General features: G+C 34.0%; 1 protein-coding gene across 2 annotated transcripts in view; it reads left to right on the forward strand.

The window, feature by feature from the left end:
• AHCTF1 (AT-hook containing transcription factor 1) overlaps nt 1–20,545 on the forward strand; it is an 82,224-nt gene extending 61,679 nt beyond the window's left edge. The window contains exons 28-36 of one of the 2 annotated variants that reach the window (XM_074351713.1): nt 918–1,121; nt 1,685–2,099; nt 3,681–3,804; nt 5,743–5,840; nt 7,637–7,842; nt 9,360–11,196; nt 15,600–15,733; nt 16,834–16,912; nt 17,878–18,067. In XM_074351713.1, coding sequence (XP_074207814.1) covers nt 918–1,121; nt 1,685–2,099; nt 3,681–3,804; nt 5,743–5,840; nt 7,637–7,842; nt 9,360–11,196; nt 15,600–15,733; nt 16,834–16,912; nt 17,878–17,915 — 3,135 coding nt within the window. In that variant the 3' untranslated portion in view covers nt 17,916–18,067. Of the gene's footprint in view, nt 1–917; nt 1,122–1,684; nt 2,100–3,680; nt 3,805–5,742; nt 5,841–7,636; nt 7,843–9,359; nt 11,197–15,599; nt 15,734–16,833; nt 16,917–17,877 lie in introns of both variants that reach the window. The other variant, XM_074351712.1, reaches the window with a different exon arrangement.
• Nucleotides 20,546–22,399: the final 1,854 nt, after the last annotated feature.

Consider the following 22,399-nt stretch of genomic DNA (forward strand, 5'->3'; position numbering starts at 1 on the left):
AAACTGGTTTTTTTACCTTCCCATTGTCAAAATGTTTTATAAATGTTATCTCCTAGCTCCTTGTTCCCAGAAGCTTTCTTAATTGTTTCTGGATACCCAGCATTTAAAGTGAAGCCAGGAAATTCTTATTTTTCAAGTTGGAGAAAAGATACTTCAGTAAATGTTAGTCCTAAAGTAGTAAAAGAAGTTGAAAAAAAGTGCTAAGATTATTAAAATCCTGACAGTTAATATCCAGTATGATATTTTTAACTTTTTTTCTTCTATTGAAAAACACATTTTATATTCTCTATAACTAGGTTCAAATGAAATTTAATAAGGGAACAGTTCTGTACTTGTTACCAAAAAGAACCTAGAAAAAAAGTCAGTATAATCTTGTACTGAATCTAATGGGATCCAATAATCTGTTTACTAGTCCTTTAGAGAAGTTATTGAAGGAATTATTTTTACTAACTAACTAGTTCAGTTATTTGTATTCATTATCATTAACTGTCTTTGGATTCATGTGATGAAGTTGTATTTTTCTAAAACATTCTTAAAGTCAGTCTTACTAATTTAGATTAGCTTGCTATAATTAAATTAGGTTCTGTTCATCACACACTATCACCTCTTTTACCTTACTAAAGTTTTCTAAGCAATAGTTAAATGATTTATCTCAGCACTTTATTTTTTAAGTTGAAATTCAACTTGTGGATAACCAAGTTCTTTAGATTGATTATGGATGCAGTTTTATGTTTTATAGCCTTATATATAGATAGAATTTTGTATTTTCTTTCCAGTAATCTGTAATAAAAATTTTTATTCATGTATTTATTAGAGATGAGCATATAGCCACCTTTGTGACTACTTGATCCTGTCTGTCCTTATGTTAGTGCCCTTTACAGATACTAATGGTGAATTCCATTCACTCTTTGTCTTAGAAAGCTAAGACTTTGGCCATGTCAGTTACTTCCTCTGGATATGCTGAGTTCACTCCTCAATCCATTCTAAGGTCTGGTCTTCGAACAACACCTTTAGCGTCTCCCTCGCTGTCACCTGGAAGGTCTCTTACTCCTCCTTCACGACTCAAAGAAACTAGAATTTCATTCATGGAAGAAGGCATGACCATAAAGTGGACTGCTGGAGTAAGTTTGATAATAGTTGGAACAAAAAAGACATAATAAGAAAATGTTAGTTCCTGTAAGTAAAAAGTTAGATAAGTCAGTTTGAATAATAACACTACAGATTTTTGTACATAGTCTTGCAAATAGTCATAAGATCAGAAAACATTTGTTGAGAAAGAAACTTCAGGGCATTGACTAAGCCAAACCAATGATTTCCAGTGAAGAAAATAGGGCTAGAAGCACCAGATTAAATTGTCTGTAACCAAATAGCAATTTGGTGGCATATGTCTTCAGATCTCCACTGTAGGCTGATAACAACCCATTGGTACTTACTGGGCATCTTGCCTATTCTGTGTTTCAGTCTTTTGGAAATACTGATTTATTACCAGTTAGAGAATCATCAGCAGTCATTAACTTTTAATCATGAAACTGAAGAGAATGAATTTAGAATAAGTGGATTTCGATTGAGAAGAGAATTTGGAAAAAAACTGAACATGGAAAGGGTGGATATAATTGGGATGGATAGCTTAGACTTGACTGATTTTTACTAGTAAAATTTTTTTTCAAAACCTTTTACTTGACAGGCTGCAGATGACAGCAAAACAAAAGCATTTGTTACTGTACCTTTCCATAAATGTGGAGTTCCAGCAGAAACCGAATGGCTAAAGGACAAAGATAAGACAACATCTTTTCCCCTGAATAGCACTGAAGAGGACCATCAAGAAATGGATGTACGGTCACAGGATACAACTTCACAAAGTTTGGAGAAACTGGATATGAGCATAGAAAATAGCAATGCTTCAACCAGATCAGACCAGACTACCTTGGAGTATCAGGATGCTCGGTTACCAGAAGACTTTGAAAATAGTCTCATGGCCTCTAAACCAGTGAGCTCTTCCACTGAACTGATTACCAATTTAACTGAACAAACCGAGAAGGACAGTGATAAAGATGTGTTTGAATCAGAAGTAACTCCTCCAGACCTGGAGAAACAAACGGGTAAGAACTCATTTCCAAGTATTTTAAATGGCCGTTGATTGATGTCCCTCAGTAAAATTTGTAGTAGAAGTTTTTCTGTTGTAAGATGAGTATCACATATCACATACAAATACACAGCTTACTTACATTGTTCCATTCATTAGAAAGTAGGTATGAGATTTGAGAGGAGAAGAACTTATGTGTGTTCTGTTTTCATTTCAACCTGAAATTTGGAAAAGAATAGTAATGGTTAAGGAAGAAGTATCAGATATCAGTCTGACTTAAGGTCTTCCTGTAGCTATGAGATATACTAATACTAACTTTACATACTAGATTAAATTACCCATCCAGCAGCCTCAGCTTTCTAGAAAGCTGCTCAGAAAACAGGAGATTCGTTATACTTTCCATCCCTACCTCCAAAATAATCACTGGAAAGTGAAAATAAATGTCCGAAGGCCCACAAATTTATTGTCTTTATTTTCATTTATCTATCAAAAATTTCTGATCCCCTAATGTATGTATAACACATGGGCTCCTTTGGGTGTGCTAGGTGTTAAGGATCAAGCAATAAGTAAAGTAGATATGGCACCTACCCACATGTAATTTAGAGCCTAATGGCTTATATAAAACAAGCCTATGCAGTGCTGTTTGATATATACTATGCTGGGGGACATAGAACAGACCAGTAGAACACCAGGAAGGGGAGAGACTTGGCTTAGAATTGGTGGATCAGAAAATAGTCTGTTTTTATGTTTCTTATCCTTGCACAGATTTTAACAAGCTGATTTAAAGGTAATTCCTAACTTTAAATCTATAAAACCAAATATTTATATAAAAATTTATGTCATAGTGATTCCTTTAGGGAAATATTTTCTGCCTAAGCTGAACTAGGGTTTCTTAAGATGTGAATCCAGTGAAGTTTGGGCTATGATTTCTTTATTTAAAAAACATATGCATTATTAATTGCTCTAAAAACTCAAGACTATCTTCATAAATAGCATATATTTAGAAGTCTACATTACTCTTTTGTGTGCTATGTTTCACTAAAATATTTGAATGGTAAGTACTAGATGAAGGTGTTCATGGCAGTGTCTTCATTGATTCATCTGAAAATGATTTGGCAGTCTCAAATAGAAAATTTCATTATTTTTGTGGAGGATTATATAGCACAAACTATAAAGTGAAACAAACTAGATTTGAATCTTACTAGCTCAGCTAGTTACTAGGATTGTGATCTGGGATAAGCAGTGTAACCATATGCTTCTGTTTACTCAGCTGTAAAATGAGGAGAATAATACTATGACTTTGGGTGTTGAGGATTAAGGGACTTGTAACATGTAAAATATTTGTGCAACAATGCCTGTTATACTGAAAGTAAGAGTGATAGATTAAAGAGAGGGTGGGGATTGGAGGGGAATCGCTCTTGGCCTAGGCTCAGAGAATTAGAAGAAGGACCTGTTGGCAGTCTGATGCCAAGGGAATAAACCAAAGAGTACAAAAGAGCAGACCTAGCAACTTACTGAAAAGTAAATAGGCCAAGACCCTGAATAATTGCTAAACATTTAGCATAAATGTAAATGTTCTTAACTGTATGATTTATAGACACTTCAGAAGATGCAGAAACAAAGGATCTCTTAGTTACAGAGGGTGCACTTTCAGAATCAAATCACTTAAGCCCCATTCAAGGAGTTGAAGCTTCTCTTTCTGTGCCATCAATCTGTGAAGGGTAAGTTTATTGAGAAGATTTCAAATATTAATAAAGTATAATGAAACTGTGAATCATTGTGTATATTCTATACATAGATTAGCTCTTATTTAGATCTATGGCATTTCCATTTTGGTAATGTTTTCTCTTATGAAAGAAGTTCATTTATACAATTTATGTTTTTTAGTAGTTTTTGAGTTCTTAAGTAGTCATAAAGTCTTAGAATGATACCAGACATTTCCTAAATATATAGAGACATGATGAATTGAGGCATAACTCTTTAATATTCTTCAGTGATTCTATTTTTGTTGAAAATCAACAGTTTCACTCACAAACACTCATTCCTTCTTGCTCTCCCATTTTCAGTGGTTTTAGGATGATGAGATATGTATTCTGTAGTAGTACCAAGGCAGACTATAGGGGAGATGGTTCAGAGGCAGTATTGTTCTCTGCCATTTGGTTGATACGACTCTAGCAGGTTTTGTTTTTCAGTGATTGCTTGAACTATTATGCTCCCAATTAGTCAGTTTGATTTACACTTACACATTTAGGCAATGTAGTAGATGATGTAGGGCAGTGCTTCTTAAAGTGTGGTCTAACGAAAGATAGATGCCAGTTCCCAGACAATTTATGGCCTGCAACAAGGTAAGCAGCTTGTATTAAAATATAAATCGATACTCTTCCTTTACTGAAAAACAGCTAAACTGATCAGTGAAGTGATTGATTCATCTTCTGGCATAAACTACTTATCGCAAGACTAGATATACTTCATATCAGCACTTTGAGTAACACTGTTCCAGAGGATACAAAAAATTTTGCAGCTTATCAAGAAGTAGTAAGGATAATTTACAAAGATTAACCCACATAAAACATGATAATTTAAGACATTGTGAATAGTTCATTACTTTGTAAGTCCTGAGAGTGGCTTCACAAGTAAATTACCCACAGTAATCAGTATCATAATAGTCACCTCTTAGGTTGAACTCAGTCATATGCTTTATTTCTGAGAAGAGAAATCCTGATTTAACTGCAATCTTTGCCAGGTCATGGAAAAAGTGGGAGAAAACAATATGAAAGGATTATCAAGATTGTTTCATTGTTTAATTCTGAGGATTTTTTGAATTTTAATGAAAGCTAATGTTTACTGCAATGGGTTTGATGGTTAATTACAATGACAGTGCAAAGAACAATCACTTGACAGGGAAACTTTGTGGTTGTCGATGATAATCTAGGTGAATGTTCACCATCTTGGCAAACTAGTTCCTTTTTAATTGTAAATTTATTTGGTTGTTGGTTCTTAGTTATTCTTACTATAAACATTGTGATTGAGATAAGCCTTACAAATATATCTATAAATAAATGTGTATATATTCCAAATATGTACTTTTTCTTGAATTTACTTAATAATTTTTGTCCCTTTAAAAAAATCAGTATACTTCAGTTGCATTTAGGAAAAGACCAGCTAGAACAGGAAGGGACCGCTGTCAACATAACAGGTGGAATAATACAGGTCCCTTTGGTCTCCCATTCTGAGTCATTTATCACACTTTTCAGTTAGCATTAAAATATCGAACTGATTCTACTGAGTATATGAGAAAACCATCCATAATATTTGATATACTTATTTGATGAATGTGGCCAGAGATAATTAAAAATTGACATAAGTGTAATTTATACTGACCAGCATTTAAAGTCATTTTATTTCTAGTTTAAGACCATGCCTTTGTCTTCAACAAAATAAAATATTAGAAAATAGTAAAAACAAATACAGCATTTCTTACTTCTAAATTCACTTGTAAATAGTACAGTATTATTCAAAATGAACCTGCATGGTATTAATTTCTCTGAACTTCAGTTTTCATCAGCAAAAAGAAAAGTAGGAGTTGGGGCAAGGTTAAATAACGCAGGTTAGAGCACCTAGGTTCTTATGCACTAAAACACATATTTCTATTTCTAAAGGAAAATCCTCATCCCGAAGTCCAAGAAACCAGTTTTAGATGAAGGACCAGTATCTGTTGAAACCTGTACCTCTACAGTTAGAACAGATAACAATAAATGTATGTATTATTTTGACTTTAGAATTATTTCATTTTATTTTGACTAATGAATGTTCTGTTCCTGGGGCAAAAGAATTTGTTATCCAGACTTTCTTATCTCAGTTATTCCTCTCCAGTTGCTTCCCAGGCTAAAAATAGAATTCTGAGGAGGTATATCAGCTCTCAAAATGGTGGGTTGCTTATAAACACTGTATGGTTCTAATAGTGTCAGTCTTAGAATGGTTTTTGTGGATGTATTTTCCCTCAGAGCATCAGAGAAGAATAAAGTAAATTACTAGTCCTCAGCCAGACTGCACATCTGCTTTTTGATCGTCTGGGATTCAGATATCTGCACAGGGCAACTTCCATATTTATTCTGTCTGTGATAACTTACAGCCAAGATTGGCATATTGTTAGAAAATAATCACAAGTGACTAAACTTACTCCAGGGAAATTAACAGTTACATGGAGTTTGATTTTTTTTTTTTTAATGCAATGGATCTTCTCTCTCTTCTCTCCTCTCTTCTCCCTTCCCTCTCCTCCCCTTCCCTTCTTTTTTTGTACCTCCTCTCAGTTAGACCCTGGCCATACAGAGATGAGGAAGATATATTTTCCACATTGAGCTCACAGTTGGGTTTAGGGAAAAGCAGGTACCTTGAATGTCTATGCCCAGAACTTGTCTAAGCATTTCACATGAGGACATAACACTGCTGTATGTTATGGTGTTGATGCTGTCCCACCCTAGAACTCATGCTCCTAACTGTTAGGGTAGATTTCCTAAACATGGACCTCCTGGGTCAAGGAGTGTGCACAGATTTTTAATATTTCATTATTTTCTCCAGTAAAGGTCATTATCTGTTAAAAGTGTGAAAATATTTTTTCCTAGTTTGTCTTTTTTTTTTTTTTTTTTTTTTTACTTTTTAATTGATTTTTGTTAAACACTTAGTTTTTCTTTTTTGTTTTCATTTTTAATGGCGATACTGGGGATTGAACCCAGGACCTTGTGCATGCTAAGCATGCATTCTAACTACTGAGCTATACCCACCCTCCCTTAAATGGTTTTTAATTAAATTACTCAGATTCATCTCCCTCCCCACTACCCCAGGTGATTTGAATTTTGTGTCATTCACAAACTCTAAATCCAAATATGGCTGATGGGTGCTAATAACATAAAACTTTGGCAAAGTGGAAGGTGAAAAATTAGGAGGAATTTTTTTAATGACAGTCCTCCCTGCACCCGCCATCCCTTATTTAAGTGGTAGAGTACGTTTGCGGCCATTTGAATGCTTTCTGCCAAAAGGGGGATATCTAGTCATTTTCACAGCCAGATCAAAGCCCAGGTTGCATGTCTCTCGTGTAATTCTATAATGGGTCAACAGGGATAGCTGGTTGTATAGTTAGTAGTCACCTGGTAAATATAATTTTCAGACTGATTTAATAAGGGCCAAATATCTGAGTTCCTCAAAGCAGTTGTCATATTAGTAAGGGCAAGAATTATATTCCAGTTGAGAAAAATCAAAGTTGTTATTTTTAACTGTAAAATTTATCTTCTGTTTTTTATCTTTGTGGAAAGCAAATATGTACTTAAACTGAGTGATTGGATACTGATGAAACAGGAGTAATGTGTAAATCCTCACAGGCATTTCCTCTTTAAGATGTTAGAAATTTTTTGGTTATATGACAGTTTTTCAAGGAAGTATTACGCGCAGTGCAGCCTTTTCCCTTCTGTTTGCTTCCCAGACTGTGTATGTATCTTTTGTTCTGTTTTGTTTTTAGTTTAGAATATAGAAGATTAACTTTTTTTTTTCCTCCCCCAGCGATGGCAGATGTCCTTGGTGGTAGTGGAAGCTCTGGGCTCATTACCTCTGAAAGCCCTGTTGTCTCTGAAGATAGGCTTGACCAGGAAATAGCACTGAACTTAAAAGAAGATCATGAAGTAGAAGTTGATATATTAAAAGCAAGTGTTGACATACCAGAAGAGCCTCCAATTTCTGATGATCCTCCTGATTCTCAAGAAATTCATGTAAAAAAAATGATTTTTCTTATTTCTTTGTCAGTCTTTCAGTTTTGGTTTAGTTAGGTTTTAAACCATAGTTCAGATCTAATGTATTCATTTATTTGACTGCTGTATAGAAACCTCTTTTAAAAAATCTGTATTAAAAAATATATGAATATATGGAACACATCTTTTAAGTAAGGAATTGTTTTACATGAAAACCAAAAGGCTGTGTTAGCAAGAAGTCACAGTTTTAACAATTTAATTTTCACTTAGTGTCAGGTTCAAATAAAAGGTTTTTTTAGCCATAAAACAGATATTGGTTACTTTAGAGACAAGTATGACATTGAAACTATCCAGAGCATATATTTGAAAATAATTGAGTACAGTTAAATAGGATTCCACCTCCCCACCCCTCAGTCATACTTGTGGGAAAATGATACTCAGCTGGCTGAGGTTTAATTTCTTATACACTCCAGAAAGGTTTTGTTTTCTTTAATACTTAATATGACGTAAGTTTCCTAAAATTTCCACCAAATCTCTTTGAATATCAGTAGGCAGTTTTTATGTGATAAATGAATTTAAGATGAAGGAAAAACTCACCTCTTCTAATTATTTATAGAAATATGATTATATAATATTTGGGAAGCTTAACTCATAAAACTGTCATGGTTATCCATATTCAATTTCATGAGCGTTCTCACTATGAAATAGATGGATAAAGTCCCTATTCCTTCAGCTGGGAAGCTAATAAAATTTATGGGCATGGTATAAGTGGGAATCCTCATTTCTGGGTATTTCCAGTCTTTCATCTCACTGAATGTCTGGGGAGTGGGAAAATGTCATTGTATAGGTGGGTGGTAATGTTCTACCTTCTTGGTCAGGAGATCTCTCTGTTACTTTCTGCCTCCTCCTTTTTCTCCCCTTCCCTTACCAAAAGGTAAATGCAAGGACCATTCCTTCTTCCACCAAACCCTTGCAAGAGAGGTTCTGAACTTGAAAGCCTTAGGAATTTCATGGTTTATGCAGCCCCAGCAAAGGGAAGAGGATTGAGTCTAGCCCAAGGGAGCTTATGTAGGTGACTTCTTCTTCAACCTTATGGGGATCGTGCTGTTTAGAAAAAGTGTGGTTAGTTAGGTAATTTGGGGATTAAATTAAAACCAGTTTGGGGGTTGTTTCTTTTTCTCCAGTTAATTTTTTTTTGGGGGGGGTGAGAATAGAATAAATCCTTAATTCTCACAACTGTTAGCATCATAATAATTTTTAAGGCTTTGTTAAGACTATGTTTTCCTGTAATTCTACAGGAAAATGTAGAATTTCTACTTTTAATTCCATTCAGAATCTCAATCTTTTTCTATCTAGTTATTTTGACTGAGAAAGTCTAATTGCTTAAATGGATATTTTATAAAGTAAACCCATAAATATATTGCCATATCAAATGTAGTTTATGTTTAATAATTCATACACCAAGAGTGAGATGGTCATTTAAAAAATTTATGCTTTAGGTTGAGTATATACGTTAACAATCTCTTTAATCATTTTAGGTAATTGAGCATGAAAAGCTTGAAGTTCAAGATTCAGAACAAGAGGCTAGGAATCTTTCATGTAATGAGTTGTATCCCTCAGGAACTCTTAAGCTTCAATATAATTTTGATACCATTGAGCAACAGTTTTGTGACTTGCCTGATAATAAAGACTCTGCTGAGTGTGACATTGCTGAAGTAGATGGGGAACTTTTTGTGGCACAGAGCAACTTTACCTTGATTTTGGAAGGTGAAGAAGGAGAAGTAGAGACAGGTGATTCTGCAGCATCTAATGTGTTAGCTAAAGCAGCTAACACGGCAACTGAGGAAAAACTTGTAAACAGTGGAGAAAATGAGAATCACAGCCATGTTGCAAATGTGCCATCTGTCATAACTAGTGATCAGGAGTCCCAGAAGGTAGAGACGTTACCATATGTGCCTGAACCAATTAAAGTAGCAATTGCAGAAAATTTATTGGATGTAATTAAAGACACAAGAAGTAAAGAAATTACTTCGGATACAATGGAACAGTCCATTCATGAAAACATACCTTTAATAAGCCAAAAGGTAATGCGTTCCACCAGGTTAGCCAAATCTACGTTTAAGACTGTTCAGGAAACAAGTACAGTGACTATAAATGTCAGCCAGGTTGATGACGTGATTTCTTCTAGAACTCGCAAGAAAAGACGTGTCCAAAACATGAATGTCAAATCAGCACAACAGGAAGAGTCAGCAGATGTTGCTACTCCTGAGAAGCTGGGGCTTTCAGTTACAAAGAAAACTAGGAAAACAAAAGAAGTTTCGGGGGCTTTTGAGAGTGTCTGTTGTGATGGCAGAGAAGTATCTCAGAACCAGCAAATACCTCAAAGTTCTATTACTCCTAGGAGAGGAAGGAGAAAAAAAGAAATTAACCAAGACACATTAGAAACTGTTAATTCTATAGAACAAGAATTACAAGTTACTCCAGGTAGGGAATTAAGAAGATTAAAATCATCTCAGCCTTTGGAACCAGCAACTGAAGAAACTTTTTATAGAAAAGAAGTTAAGCTTTCATCTGTTACAAAAAGGGCTCCTAAAAGAATGAAAAAATCGGTGGAAAATGAGGAAAGTGTTGAAATTATAAATGATCTGAAAGTTAGTAAAGTAGCAAGTCCTAGCAGAAGTACCAGAAAATTGAGACATGCTAATTTGGAAACTTCTGAAAATGTAGGATATAAACAAGATGAGGAGTCCATTGAACAGCAGCTGCCTATTCGACATAGTAAAAGGATTAAAAAGAGAGAAGTTAGTGCATCGGATGTTATAGGAGATTCCAAACATGATTCATCCCAATTGACTCTCCAAGCAGAATTTGATACACCTGCTACGCCTAGGAAACGTGGTAGACCAAGAAAAAATAATCCATCTGAAGATGCAGGATCTAAGGCTGTTAAGGAAGCAAGAAGTCCCAGGAAGGTAGAAGGTCTCAGCATCCAAAGGAGATCTACAAGAAATACCCCAGCTAAAAGTGAAAATACTGATGTTGGAAAACCAGCTTTAGAAAAATCAGTTTTAGTGCCAGATGAGGAACTTGCTACAGCAACGAGTTCTAAGAAAAGGCTTACAAAAAGGTCTGAAAACCAAAGCCAAAAACGTCCATTACGCTCAATATCAGAAAAATGCATAGATGAAGAAATGACACACAAAGAATCTAATGAACAAGAAGAAAAATTGCTTGCCACAGTTGCTTTGACTAAATCTTCCCGTAGCACAAGGACTAGATCTAGCAAGGCCATCTTATTAGCAGACCTTTCTGAACCAAACAATGACTCTTTTTTATTTTCTCCTCCTGTGTCAAAGGATCCAAGGAAAGAGAAAGGTACTTTTTTTTTTCTATTCAAAGCACACTTTTCATTTCATTCAAAGTCTTCAGCTTAAAATTCCGTTGCTTGAAACATGATTAGATTTTGTTTAAGACACTAATAGATTATTTTTCCTAAAAATGACTGGTTACAGGGAATTCCTCCCTCCACCCCTGAAAAACAGTTTTGATTTTTTAATAGTAAAATTTAAAGGCTTTTATAGTTCAGAGTTTGTTTTTGGATTAAAGAATTTCCTGTTTCAGTATGACTTTTTAAATTCTATAATTCACTTGACTTAGGTTTAATTTTTTCTCTTCATTTGCCCTTACATCATAAGGGACTTAATTTTGATTTCTCCCCAGATAGAACTATCATTTTTGGCTCATGTCCCAGGTGATATCCACAACTTCATATTGTTTTGAAGGGAAACAGCAGTAGAACTCTATTGATTATGATACAGAAATTATTTAAATCCATATTTTCTATTGCCCATGAACTGAGAAGGCTACATGCTCAACTGCCCTCGCTGACAGTTATGAGCTAATGATTGTATTGTTTGGTTAAGATCTCAAGAGGAATGATGTCTCTCCCAAAAGAGTGAAAATGTCTTACCCTTTTTAGTATAAAGCAGAGATATATGTAAAGTACATAAACAGATATATAGTATATCTGTGCTATTAAGATTTCTTGGGGTGGGGGAAGTTCAGTGAAGGAGGTAATTAAGAAAAAAAAGGTCTAAAAAAGTGATAATAAAACAGTTTAGGGGCTTGTAAGTAAAGTAGGTGACTTTGTTGTTTTATTAATAAGCTTTTTAAAACTGCTGCATTTATTTTTAAATACATTAGTGAATATCCTATGTAGTTGCCTCCTGACTTGAGGAAGGTTAAGAGAAAATAAGCCATTTAAAAATCTGCAAGCTGAAATTTTCTATCTTCAACATTCACTATGCAAAAACTTCTTTTAAATATATTGTATTCATGAAGTCAGTTTGTTATATTAACGTTGCCTGAAAGGAAAGGGCCCTTTGCCATTGAACTGATCATTTGTCCTAAAAATGATTTGTAGTTTTAGTAGTGTCTTCTCTCCCCGCCCCCTACCCCCATTTTTGAGTAAATCTTTGATTTTGTTAGTACTGTATAATTCAGTTTCTTCATGCTGCTATTAGGAAAGTGTAGTTATGCCTATACTTTGCATGGAGGAAAATGAAATGACCAAACATGTGAGATTTTAGCTCACTTTACTAAGCTGTTATGTTAGATAAAAGTTAAAATGAAAAAGAGCAGTGATATAGAAGAATGTCATTAACAATTCTTTTATACTTTGCTCATGACATAAAGAAGTGTAATAAACATTCTGTGGGTTATTTTGGTATAGCATAACAAACATCAGTAATTCTGATCATTATCATCTTTACATAATTGTCATCTATATACATACTTTTTTTCTGTAATAAAAGTAATACACGCCTGCCACAAAATTAGAAATTAAAAATATTTAATCTAGCCATCTAGAGAACCAGTAACCACTGTTCATTTTTTTGTGTATGCTTCTGGTTATATATATTTTTTATTATATATGTATTTTTTGTTATATATATATATACAAAACAAAAATATATATATAGTTTTTAATGTAACAACCAACAAACTGCAGTTTGTATCTATATGTGTACACCCGCTCCTACTTATGAGCATTTTTAAGATACTGGTAAATATTCTTTTAACTCTGAGTGTTCAAGTTTTGTATTTTTTTGTTTCTGTTTACACATTGATAAAGTCCAAATGTGGCATTTCATCTCCTGATGCGCCACGGATTGCTTAAGCATTCTTCTGCTAGGTATTTGAATTGTTTTCAGATTTTCTACTATGAAGAATAAGCACTTTCTAGTATGAGATTAGAGGCGATAAGAAATTTGGGACTGAGATCTCTCATTTCTGCCATTTACTAGCTGGACAGAAAATCATTTAACCTTTCAGAATCTTGTTTTCTCATCTTTACAATGAATGTAATAATATCTATTGTATAGGGTTCTTGTGAGTATTCACTACTTTTCAAAGCAATTACCAACATAAAGTTTTCCTTTCTTCTTTTGCCCTCAGATTATTGTTTCTATACTCTTAACAATACCTACTGCCCCTTGTGCCTATTTAACTTGTATTTTTAAAGCTCCTTCAGGGAAGAGTGGGAGGTACAGAGAAGAGTGGTTACAGAAATACTACTGTATGATTAGAAAGCTAGAGACCATCCTCTGTTTAATCGAAACCTGTCTAAGAAACAGTATCTTAGAATTACTAGCTAAAAAGAATGTGAAGTTTGACATTTCCGTGGATTTTCTCTAATTCCGTTACTCAGCAGCAGATATTTAAGAAGGGTTTACTATATGCTTGAGGCTGTACTAGGGTACACATTCATCAGTTCATTTGATTCTCACTACAACCCAGTATAGTATAGGTACTATTTCCTTCTTTTCATAATGAGGAAAATGAAAGTTCAGTGAAACTGAGCACCTACATCAGCCAGGTAATAAGTTAATAGTGATGTCCTGGAGCCAGCTCCTGCTCACTAGTGAGAACCAGTTATTAAATATTCAGGAATTTTGTGAGCCAGCCATGTAGGGACATTTACAGCACATAAGTAGGCAAATGCTATTAATCAGAGCTGTGCCCCCTACCCCCCCTTAAGAAAGCTGTTCACCGGTACGTTACTGGGTTTGAACCTATAGGACTTTTAAACTTCTTAGACCTTAAGTAGCACTGGCCATCAAAACTTACCCCCAGGGAGCTTACAGAGATGAGTGAGAAATTGACATACAAAGAAGTATAATAAAATTTCATCTGGCTGTAGAAGCAGATGGAAGGAATGATGGGGGCTGAACAGTTTTGCATGTGATGATGTATTTCTGTATTTCCTTCTTTATTCTTTTGGATGCAAGGGAAACCATAGGTGAAGAATATGAACTAGAATATGAACAAAGAAGCTGTTGTTCCAGGTAGCCTGAAAGAGAAAACTAAAATGTATCATTTTCATAGAAAGAATATAGGTTTGTCTGTTTTTTAATGCCTAAAGAGGGGAGTTACCACCACCAGTGCCATTTATGCCACTTATCAGCTGGGAGCAGCGATGACTTCTGTTTTTGACATCACCCCTCTTTTTTTGTTTGTTAAGGATCACATGCTTTAAAAGCAGAATTTGACATGTTATAGAACTCTTGTTTGTCCTAATAGGTGAAATAACATTGAACTATAATTTGAGAATTTTATTTCAAAGATTTGTAAATTGTTGCAATAATAGCATCATAACATGCAAACATCTGTAAAGCACTTACCATATACCACACGTTATACTAATGCTTTAATCTTCACAGTAACTTTATAGGTGCCGTTATTAATCCCATTTTATAGAAACTGAGGTACAGAGAGGTTTTAGGTAACTTGCCTTTGGTCCCACAGCTAATAAATCCAGAAACCAGGATTTAGTTTCTAGGAGACTGCACCGTGCCACTTCCATAATTACATTGCTAATTGCCATTAATGTGGAGACCCTAAAGTAAAACAGGAAAAAAAAAAATCTTAAGATCAAGTCTGTGATAGATGTTAATTACATATTTTCAACTAATTCTTAATTAAACCATGTATACTTTTCTATAGAATATCTTCCTATCAGCCTATTTTTCTATATTCTTTTTCTGCCTACTTTTGTCTTTTTGTGATACGGACTTTTCTGTTGTTCTCCTTGCCTGTAACAACTAGCTCAGAATGAGCTGGAAGGAAAGAGGGTTTGTCTCTCTTTGAAAATAAAATTGCTTTTTGAAATAAAAACCTCGCTTCTGGAAAAGTCAAAATTACGAAGCAGAGTAGCTCAGGTTATGCAGGTAGGCATATCTTGGAGATACTGTGGGTTCAGTTCCATACCATCACAATAAAGGGAGTATCATGATAAAGTGAGTCACACAAGTTTTTGGTTTCCCTGTCCATGTAAAAGTTATATTTACACTACACTGTAGTTTATTAAGTGTGCAATAGCATTGTCTTTTTAAAAAAATAGTATGTATCTTACTTAAAAAATACTTTGTTCCAAAAAAATACTGACCATCATCTGCGCCTTCAGCAAGTCTAATCTTTTTACAATAGTAACATCAAAGATCACTGATTACTCTAACAAATATGATAATAAAAAAGTATGAAATGTGAGAATTACCAAAATGTGACACAGAGATGTGAAGGGAGCAAATGCTGTTGGAAAGATGGCACTGATAGACTTGCCACAAACCTTCAATTTGCCATACCTCTTTTTACTGTGCTTTGCTTTATTGCCCTTCATTGCACTTCACAGATAAACTGGATTTTTTTGCAAATTGAATTTGTGTATGTGTGTGTGTGTATGATAATAGTGTTTTTTCTTTCTTTTTGCCTTCCTTTAGCTAAAAAAATAGAGGCTCCTGCACAGTTGAAAGAATTAGTTTCAGATTTATCCTCTCAATTTGTCCTCTCACCTCCTACTTTAAGGACCAGGCAGAAAATCACATCTAATACATCCAAACTTGTGGATAAACTGGTAAGAAATACATGATTTTATTTGTATGCGTATTTAAATGTGCTTTTTATTTTTTTTAAGCAATGCCTCCTAAATAAACTTCTTTAAAAAGAGCAGACATTTATACTAAAAGTCCAAAATTGTCTGTACTTTTGCGGACCCTGCCTTTCAGACAAATCAGTATGTTACTTATGGTGAATTACTGGCAGCTGCCATTTAAATTACCCATTAGGAGAAAGATTTTTAAATTGTAGTTTCCCACCAGAATTTTCTGGATGTATTTCAAATGTAGGTCCCTGACCCCCTGGAGTGTCATCACAGACCACACTTGGAGAGACATTGTTTCAGAGTTGACTATATTACCTAGTTGCACATAACTCTGAAATAAAAGTAGTTCAGGAATTAAGTGTGAGCATGAGACCCTTATGTTTATTAATCTTAATTCATGAGCATTTCTTGAGTTATCTGCTATGACCCAGTTTTATGCAAGGGCAAAGACTTACACAAAAATAATTCAGGCAGATTCCTTGTCTTTCAGGAGTTCAGTTTAATTGAAGAGGCAGAACACACAATTATTTCACAGCATGATAAGAATCATTTATACCCAGATAACCTTATAGACAGAAGGTAAAGGAGACAAGCATTCCTGAAAGAGAAGACAGCAGATACAGAGGCACAGAAGCGTGGCAGTGCATGAGAAAGGGCAGTGGGGCTGTTCACAGACTAGCAAATAGCCATGTACATGTTCTAAGTAAAGTTTTGATGAAAAATTCTAGGGAGGAAAAAATAGTCACTGGTGGACTAATTCTTACGCAGCAGCAAGAACCTGGATTTGGACAGAGGCAACAGGACAAAAGGGCAGTGGACAGTGGAAACATTCCAGAGCAAAATTGACAAGACTTGGAGAGCAATTGAATGTGTGCAGATGGGGGATAATGGGCTGTCCTAGATGACCAGTGTTTCTACCAAGAAATATGAGGATTCCATTTGAGATTTGTTGAGTTTTGATTCATTTAGCACTATTTGGCTATATTCCTTGACTCGGGATAGAACTGTTTCAGTTTAGATTTCAAATGTTTAATTACTTAAGGTTGATCTTGTAAACATTGTTTAACCCATAGGAAGATGATGCTCAATCAATAGAAACTGTGGGAAAGCAGCAAGTGAAAAGAATCAGGGCTACAAAAACAAAACAAGCAAGCAAGTATGACTTTTTCTACATCATATTTTTTTGTTTGTATGTTTCTTAAAATTAGATTTGAGAAGAATCTTAATTTTAAAAAGTGAAATTAAACTCATCAGAAAAGGATAATTCTTAGGGGAATTTTTATGCACTGGCTCCATGTAATTGTTAGATTTCACTGCAGAAAGTGGCTCTCTCTTATAGCACGAAAGCCTATTCATCCTTTTTAAAGAAAGATAGTAGGGTGGGCGAGTTGAGTAGCCAGTGAATATTTGTTTTTGCAATGGGTTGGGGAAGGGGAGTGGAATGTTTTACCTTTTCCTTAGTAAAGATAGATAACTACCAGTAAAATAGTTAAAAATTTAAAAATCCTGTGATTATTTCACTGTAGCAATGAAAACTTCATCCATGGGGAAATTACTCCACTTCAGATATATTTGTGCTTTAGGCATGGTTGAATTTCATAAAAGTACAACATAATCAATTTTCTCTTATTTTGAAAACTGATTTAATGAGAGGTTTTTTTTTTTACTATAATTCATAACACTTTACATATAAATTGGCTTTGTGGATATGTGGAAAATAAGTTGTATTATAAAAATATATTCATATTTTTGAGAATTGTCATTTCTCATACACTTTATTATTGGCCTGCTGGGCTCTCATTCCATGGACTGACTGCTGGTACTTGGCCAATCCTTGTAGCCTGTCAGTATTTATTAATACATATGAAACATTTAAGTGAAAATTCAGCATAATTGTTCTTGAGTATTCTAGTCATAAAGGGAAAATTCTATCATGTGAAACCTTCACTCTGCTTCTAATTAGCTCATACGACTTAAGTTTTAACTTGACTTCTCCTTTATAAAATGAAAGCACTATGAAAGGGTAATCCCTAAACTCTCCTCAAATATACTGGGAAGCCAGTTACATTTTATATTATAATGTGTTTATTCTTACCTGAATTACATCTTTATTTCAGAAACACAGAAGAAGAAAGTTGGTCACCTCCTCCAGTAGAAATTAAGCTGATTTCACCTTTGGCAAGTCCAACTGATGCAGTAAAGAGCAAGCCAAGAAAAACTGCAGAAGTGACAGGAAAAACTCTTGGAAGGAGCAGGAAGAAATTGTCTTCCTTTCCAAAGCAAGTTTTACGCAGAAAAATGCTGTAATTTTTTTCAAGTTTTTAATGTACACCTATTTGTAAAGTCATCAGAATTCTGTGGATTATTAAAAATCATCTAATTTGGAAGAAAATAATTTATATAAATTATTGTAAATTTTTGTAAACATAAGGTCTTCAATAAGTAAAGTAACTCCATATGGAGTGTGATTCTTTTAGTCCAGGCAGTTTTTCTATTTTATATTAAGACTTCATACATTTATATTATATGTAAATATGGCTTATTATTGGAATGTTAAATAAAGTATATACTTCACAGTAGTTTGTGTCTGTTAGATTTTTAAGAGGGGATTTCTGTTTTAATGATTTTATATGCTAGTAGATACTGGTTCAATTTTCTTTCTCTATATAGGTATTAGACCAATTTTAAAATGAGGATTGAACTGTTTTTAAGTTGCTATCTTATAATTTATGCACTTTGCTTCTGTGATTAAGATACCTAATCATAAATTGGGGGAGGTTGCTATTAACTGTTGAAATTGGATTATGGGCATGTAATTTTGCCACTTTTGTTTTTACAGTTCAACAAATTTTGTATATTCTACCTCAAATTAGTAATTTTTTAAGCAATGCTTTGGTTAAATATAATATTGACATTTCTTGTTCAGCAAGCTTAGAGGCTATTTTTTAAGTCTCTTAATTATTCAGAGACTAATTATCCAGGTTAGACTGACCGGTTCACTGCTCACTAGCAACTTCTTAAAAGGTTTTGAGAGGGAAAGAGAATGAAAAACAAATCTGTTTTGTGGCTATTCAGTGCAACTTTTATGTGCTTAATATTAATAGAATGAGAAGTCTGAACAAATTTTATAATATTGCTGTGAAGGGGCTTGCTACTGAATCACAGAAATCCCTTAATATTCAGGTTTTAAAACTAACAAATTCTCATAGGACCTCAGGCACAGAGTATGGGGAAAGAGTGAGTAGATGTGGAAAAAGGAAAAGAAAAAAACACTGTTCTCTGCAGTGTGACTGTGTGCAGTTAAGTGGTGATACTTGATGTAGGCTATAAAATTCATCAATAAATAAGTGTTGTAAAATAATTTATAACAGGTAATTGATAGTATGTAATGAATGGACCATTAATAATTGATTGTCTAGAAACAAACTGCTTTTGTTGGCTAAGCTTTTAATGTTTTAGTGTGAAGCATAAGCAGTGTACTTTCTACATTATTTTTCCACCAAATAACAATACAAATAATGGGAAAATGATGAAAATGCCTATGCCAAGTATTGACAGAGTGAAAGTAGCAGTACGAGTGCGGCCTTTTAGTCAGGTTAGTGATAAATGTTACATTGCCTTGTTGAAAATTTGACTACGACTTTAATTTTATTAATTTTTTAATGATAGTTATCAAACTTGTATTTAAGCTGCTTGTCATTTATTGAATATTAAACTTATTTAAATGAACTTGTTAAATGAGTAATTTAAAGATCTAAACATAATTCAGTAAACAGTTTCTTTGCGCAAGTAGCACAATAAAAAAAATTGACAAGAAAAATTTATTGTCAAGTTAATTTTTAAACCAGTGCAGTTTGGTGAGTATAGATATGTGCTATGTATTTTTAAAATGTACTTTTCCCTTCAAAAGCAATAGATTGTAAGCAAGCAAATTAATTCTGAATGAACTCTATGTATTGTAAATGCTTTTATGTATAAATATATTTATATAACTTTTTACAAAAACACCAGTCATTAAACTGTTGCTACAACATCTTAGATAATACATGGATTATACTCATTCTAGAACATTTACCATTTGTCTATCTTTGATTATCGATGGAGAAGTTGAATTTTAAGATAATTCTAAACAATTGATCCATTCAGCAGACTTTTGATATTCTGCCATGGATTTAACGCTCTTGAGGATACAAAGGAAAGTCCTTGTTTTCCAACAGCTTGTGGTCTTGTGTATGTTAATAATGTATAGCAGTATGTACCATAGTAAGGTAAGTCATTGTGGTACCCAGAGAAAGATCAGGTGTAGTTCATTCTGCCTATAGAGAACTTGAAGACTTCTGGAGCTAGAAGCATTTGAGATGGACATAAAGGATAGGTAAGATTTGGATAAGAGTATGCTAGAACAACATGCAAAGGCTTACTTGACAATAACGGTTCCTGAATGGGATACAATGTAATGATGACCTCATAACGGGTCTTCATTGCCACTTGTACAGTTTGCTTTTTCTCTTTTTACTGTTAATATAAAATACTGTTTTGCACACTTTCAGTTGGTATCAGTTCTGTCCCTTAACATCTATATTGCAGAAAATATTTTAGCAATCAGGCCAACATGTAATTAGATAAATTTATAGCTAGACAACTTTTAAGTGTATCACCTATTTAAGACTTCTAAAGTGGCATGGTTTCTCAGGAAACCGACTCAAAAAGTGTCAAAAGAAATAATCATGTGATCAGTAAATTAAATGTTTTGACAAAAAAAAAAAAAATCATTTTATAACCTAACACATCAACACATTGAAAGTTATCCCAGAGGTGTTTTTCACCAGCCTTTAGTATCACTAAAATAATTGCAAAGTTTTGTTTTTGTTTTGTTTGTTTGTTTTTTGAGTTTTAATTTGAGGGTAAATAGTTATGGATCACAGCTGGATAACTGTTATATCCCCTTAGTGACCTAGACCCTGCCTAATTTTCTAATTTCATACCCAATCTATCTTCATTGTGAGATCAGAGAAACAGCTTTGTCAGGAGCTTTTGAACAGATGAACTTGGGTTCAAAACCTTACTATATCACTTGTCTACTGTGTTGCTTTGAGCAAGATTTTAAACTCTGAGCCTTGGTTTCCTTACATGTAAAATGGAAATACTGGTACCTCACAGGGTTGCTGTTACACTAAGTAAAATAATGTGTAAATCAGTGAGCACTGTGCCTGACAAGTACTTTTTAGTATTAGCTGCTGTAGTTATTTTCACGATAATGTTCTTAAATGTTTTTCTTGAGATTGTAATTCACATACTATACATTTAACTCATTTAAAGTGTATAACTCAATTTTTAGTATATTCACAAGTATATGCAACCATTACAGTGGTCAATTTTAGAACACTTTTACACCTCAAAAAAGAATCTGTACCCTTTAGCTATCATCATTCTCCCAGTCCTCAACGATTAAACTAATCTCTCTGCATGTTTCCCTGTTCTGTACAGCACATGAATGGAATTATGTAGTCTTTTGTGACTGGCTTTCACTTAGCATGATGTTTTCAGAATTTACTTATGTTGTAGCATATATCAAAAATTCATTTCTTTATGCTGGAAAATATTCCATTGTATGGACATGCCACATTTTGTTCATTTCCTCAGTGGACGTTTGGGTTGTTTCCACCTGTTAGCTATTATGAATCATGCTGCTATAAACATTTGTTTACAAGTTTTTGTGTAGACACATTTTTATTTGCTTTGGTCATACATCTAGACATTGAATTGCTGAGTCGTATAGTAAATTATGTTACTATTTGAGGACTTACCAGACTTTTCTAAAGCAGCTGCACCACTTTATATTCCTACTTGCAGTGTATGAGAGTTCTAGTTTCTCTAATCCAGGCCAACACTTGTTATCTGACTTCATTATAGCCATTCCAGTTGGCGTGAAGTGGTATCTCATGGTTTTGATTTGCATTTTTCTTATGATTAATGATGTCACGTATCTTTTCATGTTCTATTATTGCCCACTAGTATGTCTTACTTGGGAAAATGTCCAGATCCTTGTTCATTTTTAAGTTGGATTAATTACCTCTTTATATTGAGCTATTCCTTATATATTCTGGATACAATTTCTGATTAGATAGATGACTTGCAATTTTTCTCCCATTCTGTGGGTTGTCTTCGTTCTTTGAAGCACAAAAGTTTTTAATTTTGATGTCCTTTTTTTTAAAAAAATTGTGCTTTGGTGTCATATCTAAGGATACTTTGCCTAATCCAGTGTCATGAAGATCTACTCCAGTGTTTTCTTTTTCAGTTTTTGCTCTTACATTTAGGTCTTTGGTCCATTTTGAGTTACTTTTTGTGAATGTTATATAAGGTGAGGATCCTAGTTCATTCTTTTGGACATGGCCATCAAGTTTTCCCAGCTCCTTACCTTGTAAAGGCCATTCTTTTTTCTTTTTGTCAGCCTTTTGAAAATCAGTTGATCATAGATGTTTGGGTTTATTTCTAGACTCTCAATTCATTACATTAATCTGTACGTCTGTCATTGTGGCACTACTACATTCTTGATCACTGTTGGTTGTACTAAGTTGTGGTAAGTGTGAATCCTACTTTCTTCTTTGTAAAGATTGTTTTCGCTATTCTGGTTGCTTG

This window comes from Camelus bactrianus, chromosome 23 (genome assembly GCF_048773025.1).
Source record: "Camelus bactrianus isolate YW-2024 breed Bactrian camel chromosome 23, ASM4877302v1, whole genome shotgun sequence".
NCBI classification, from domain to species: domain Eukaryota; kingdom Metazoa; phylum Chordata; class Mammalia; order Artiodactyla; family Camelidae; genus Camelus; species Camelus bactrianus.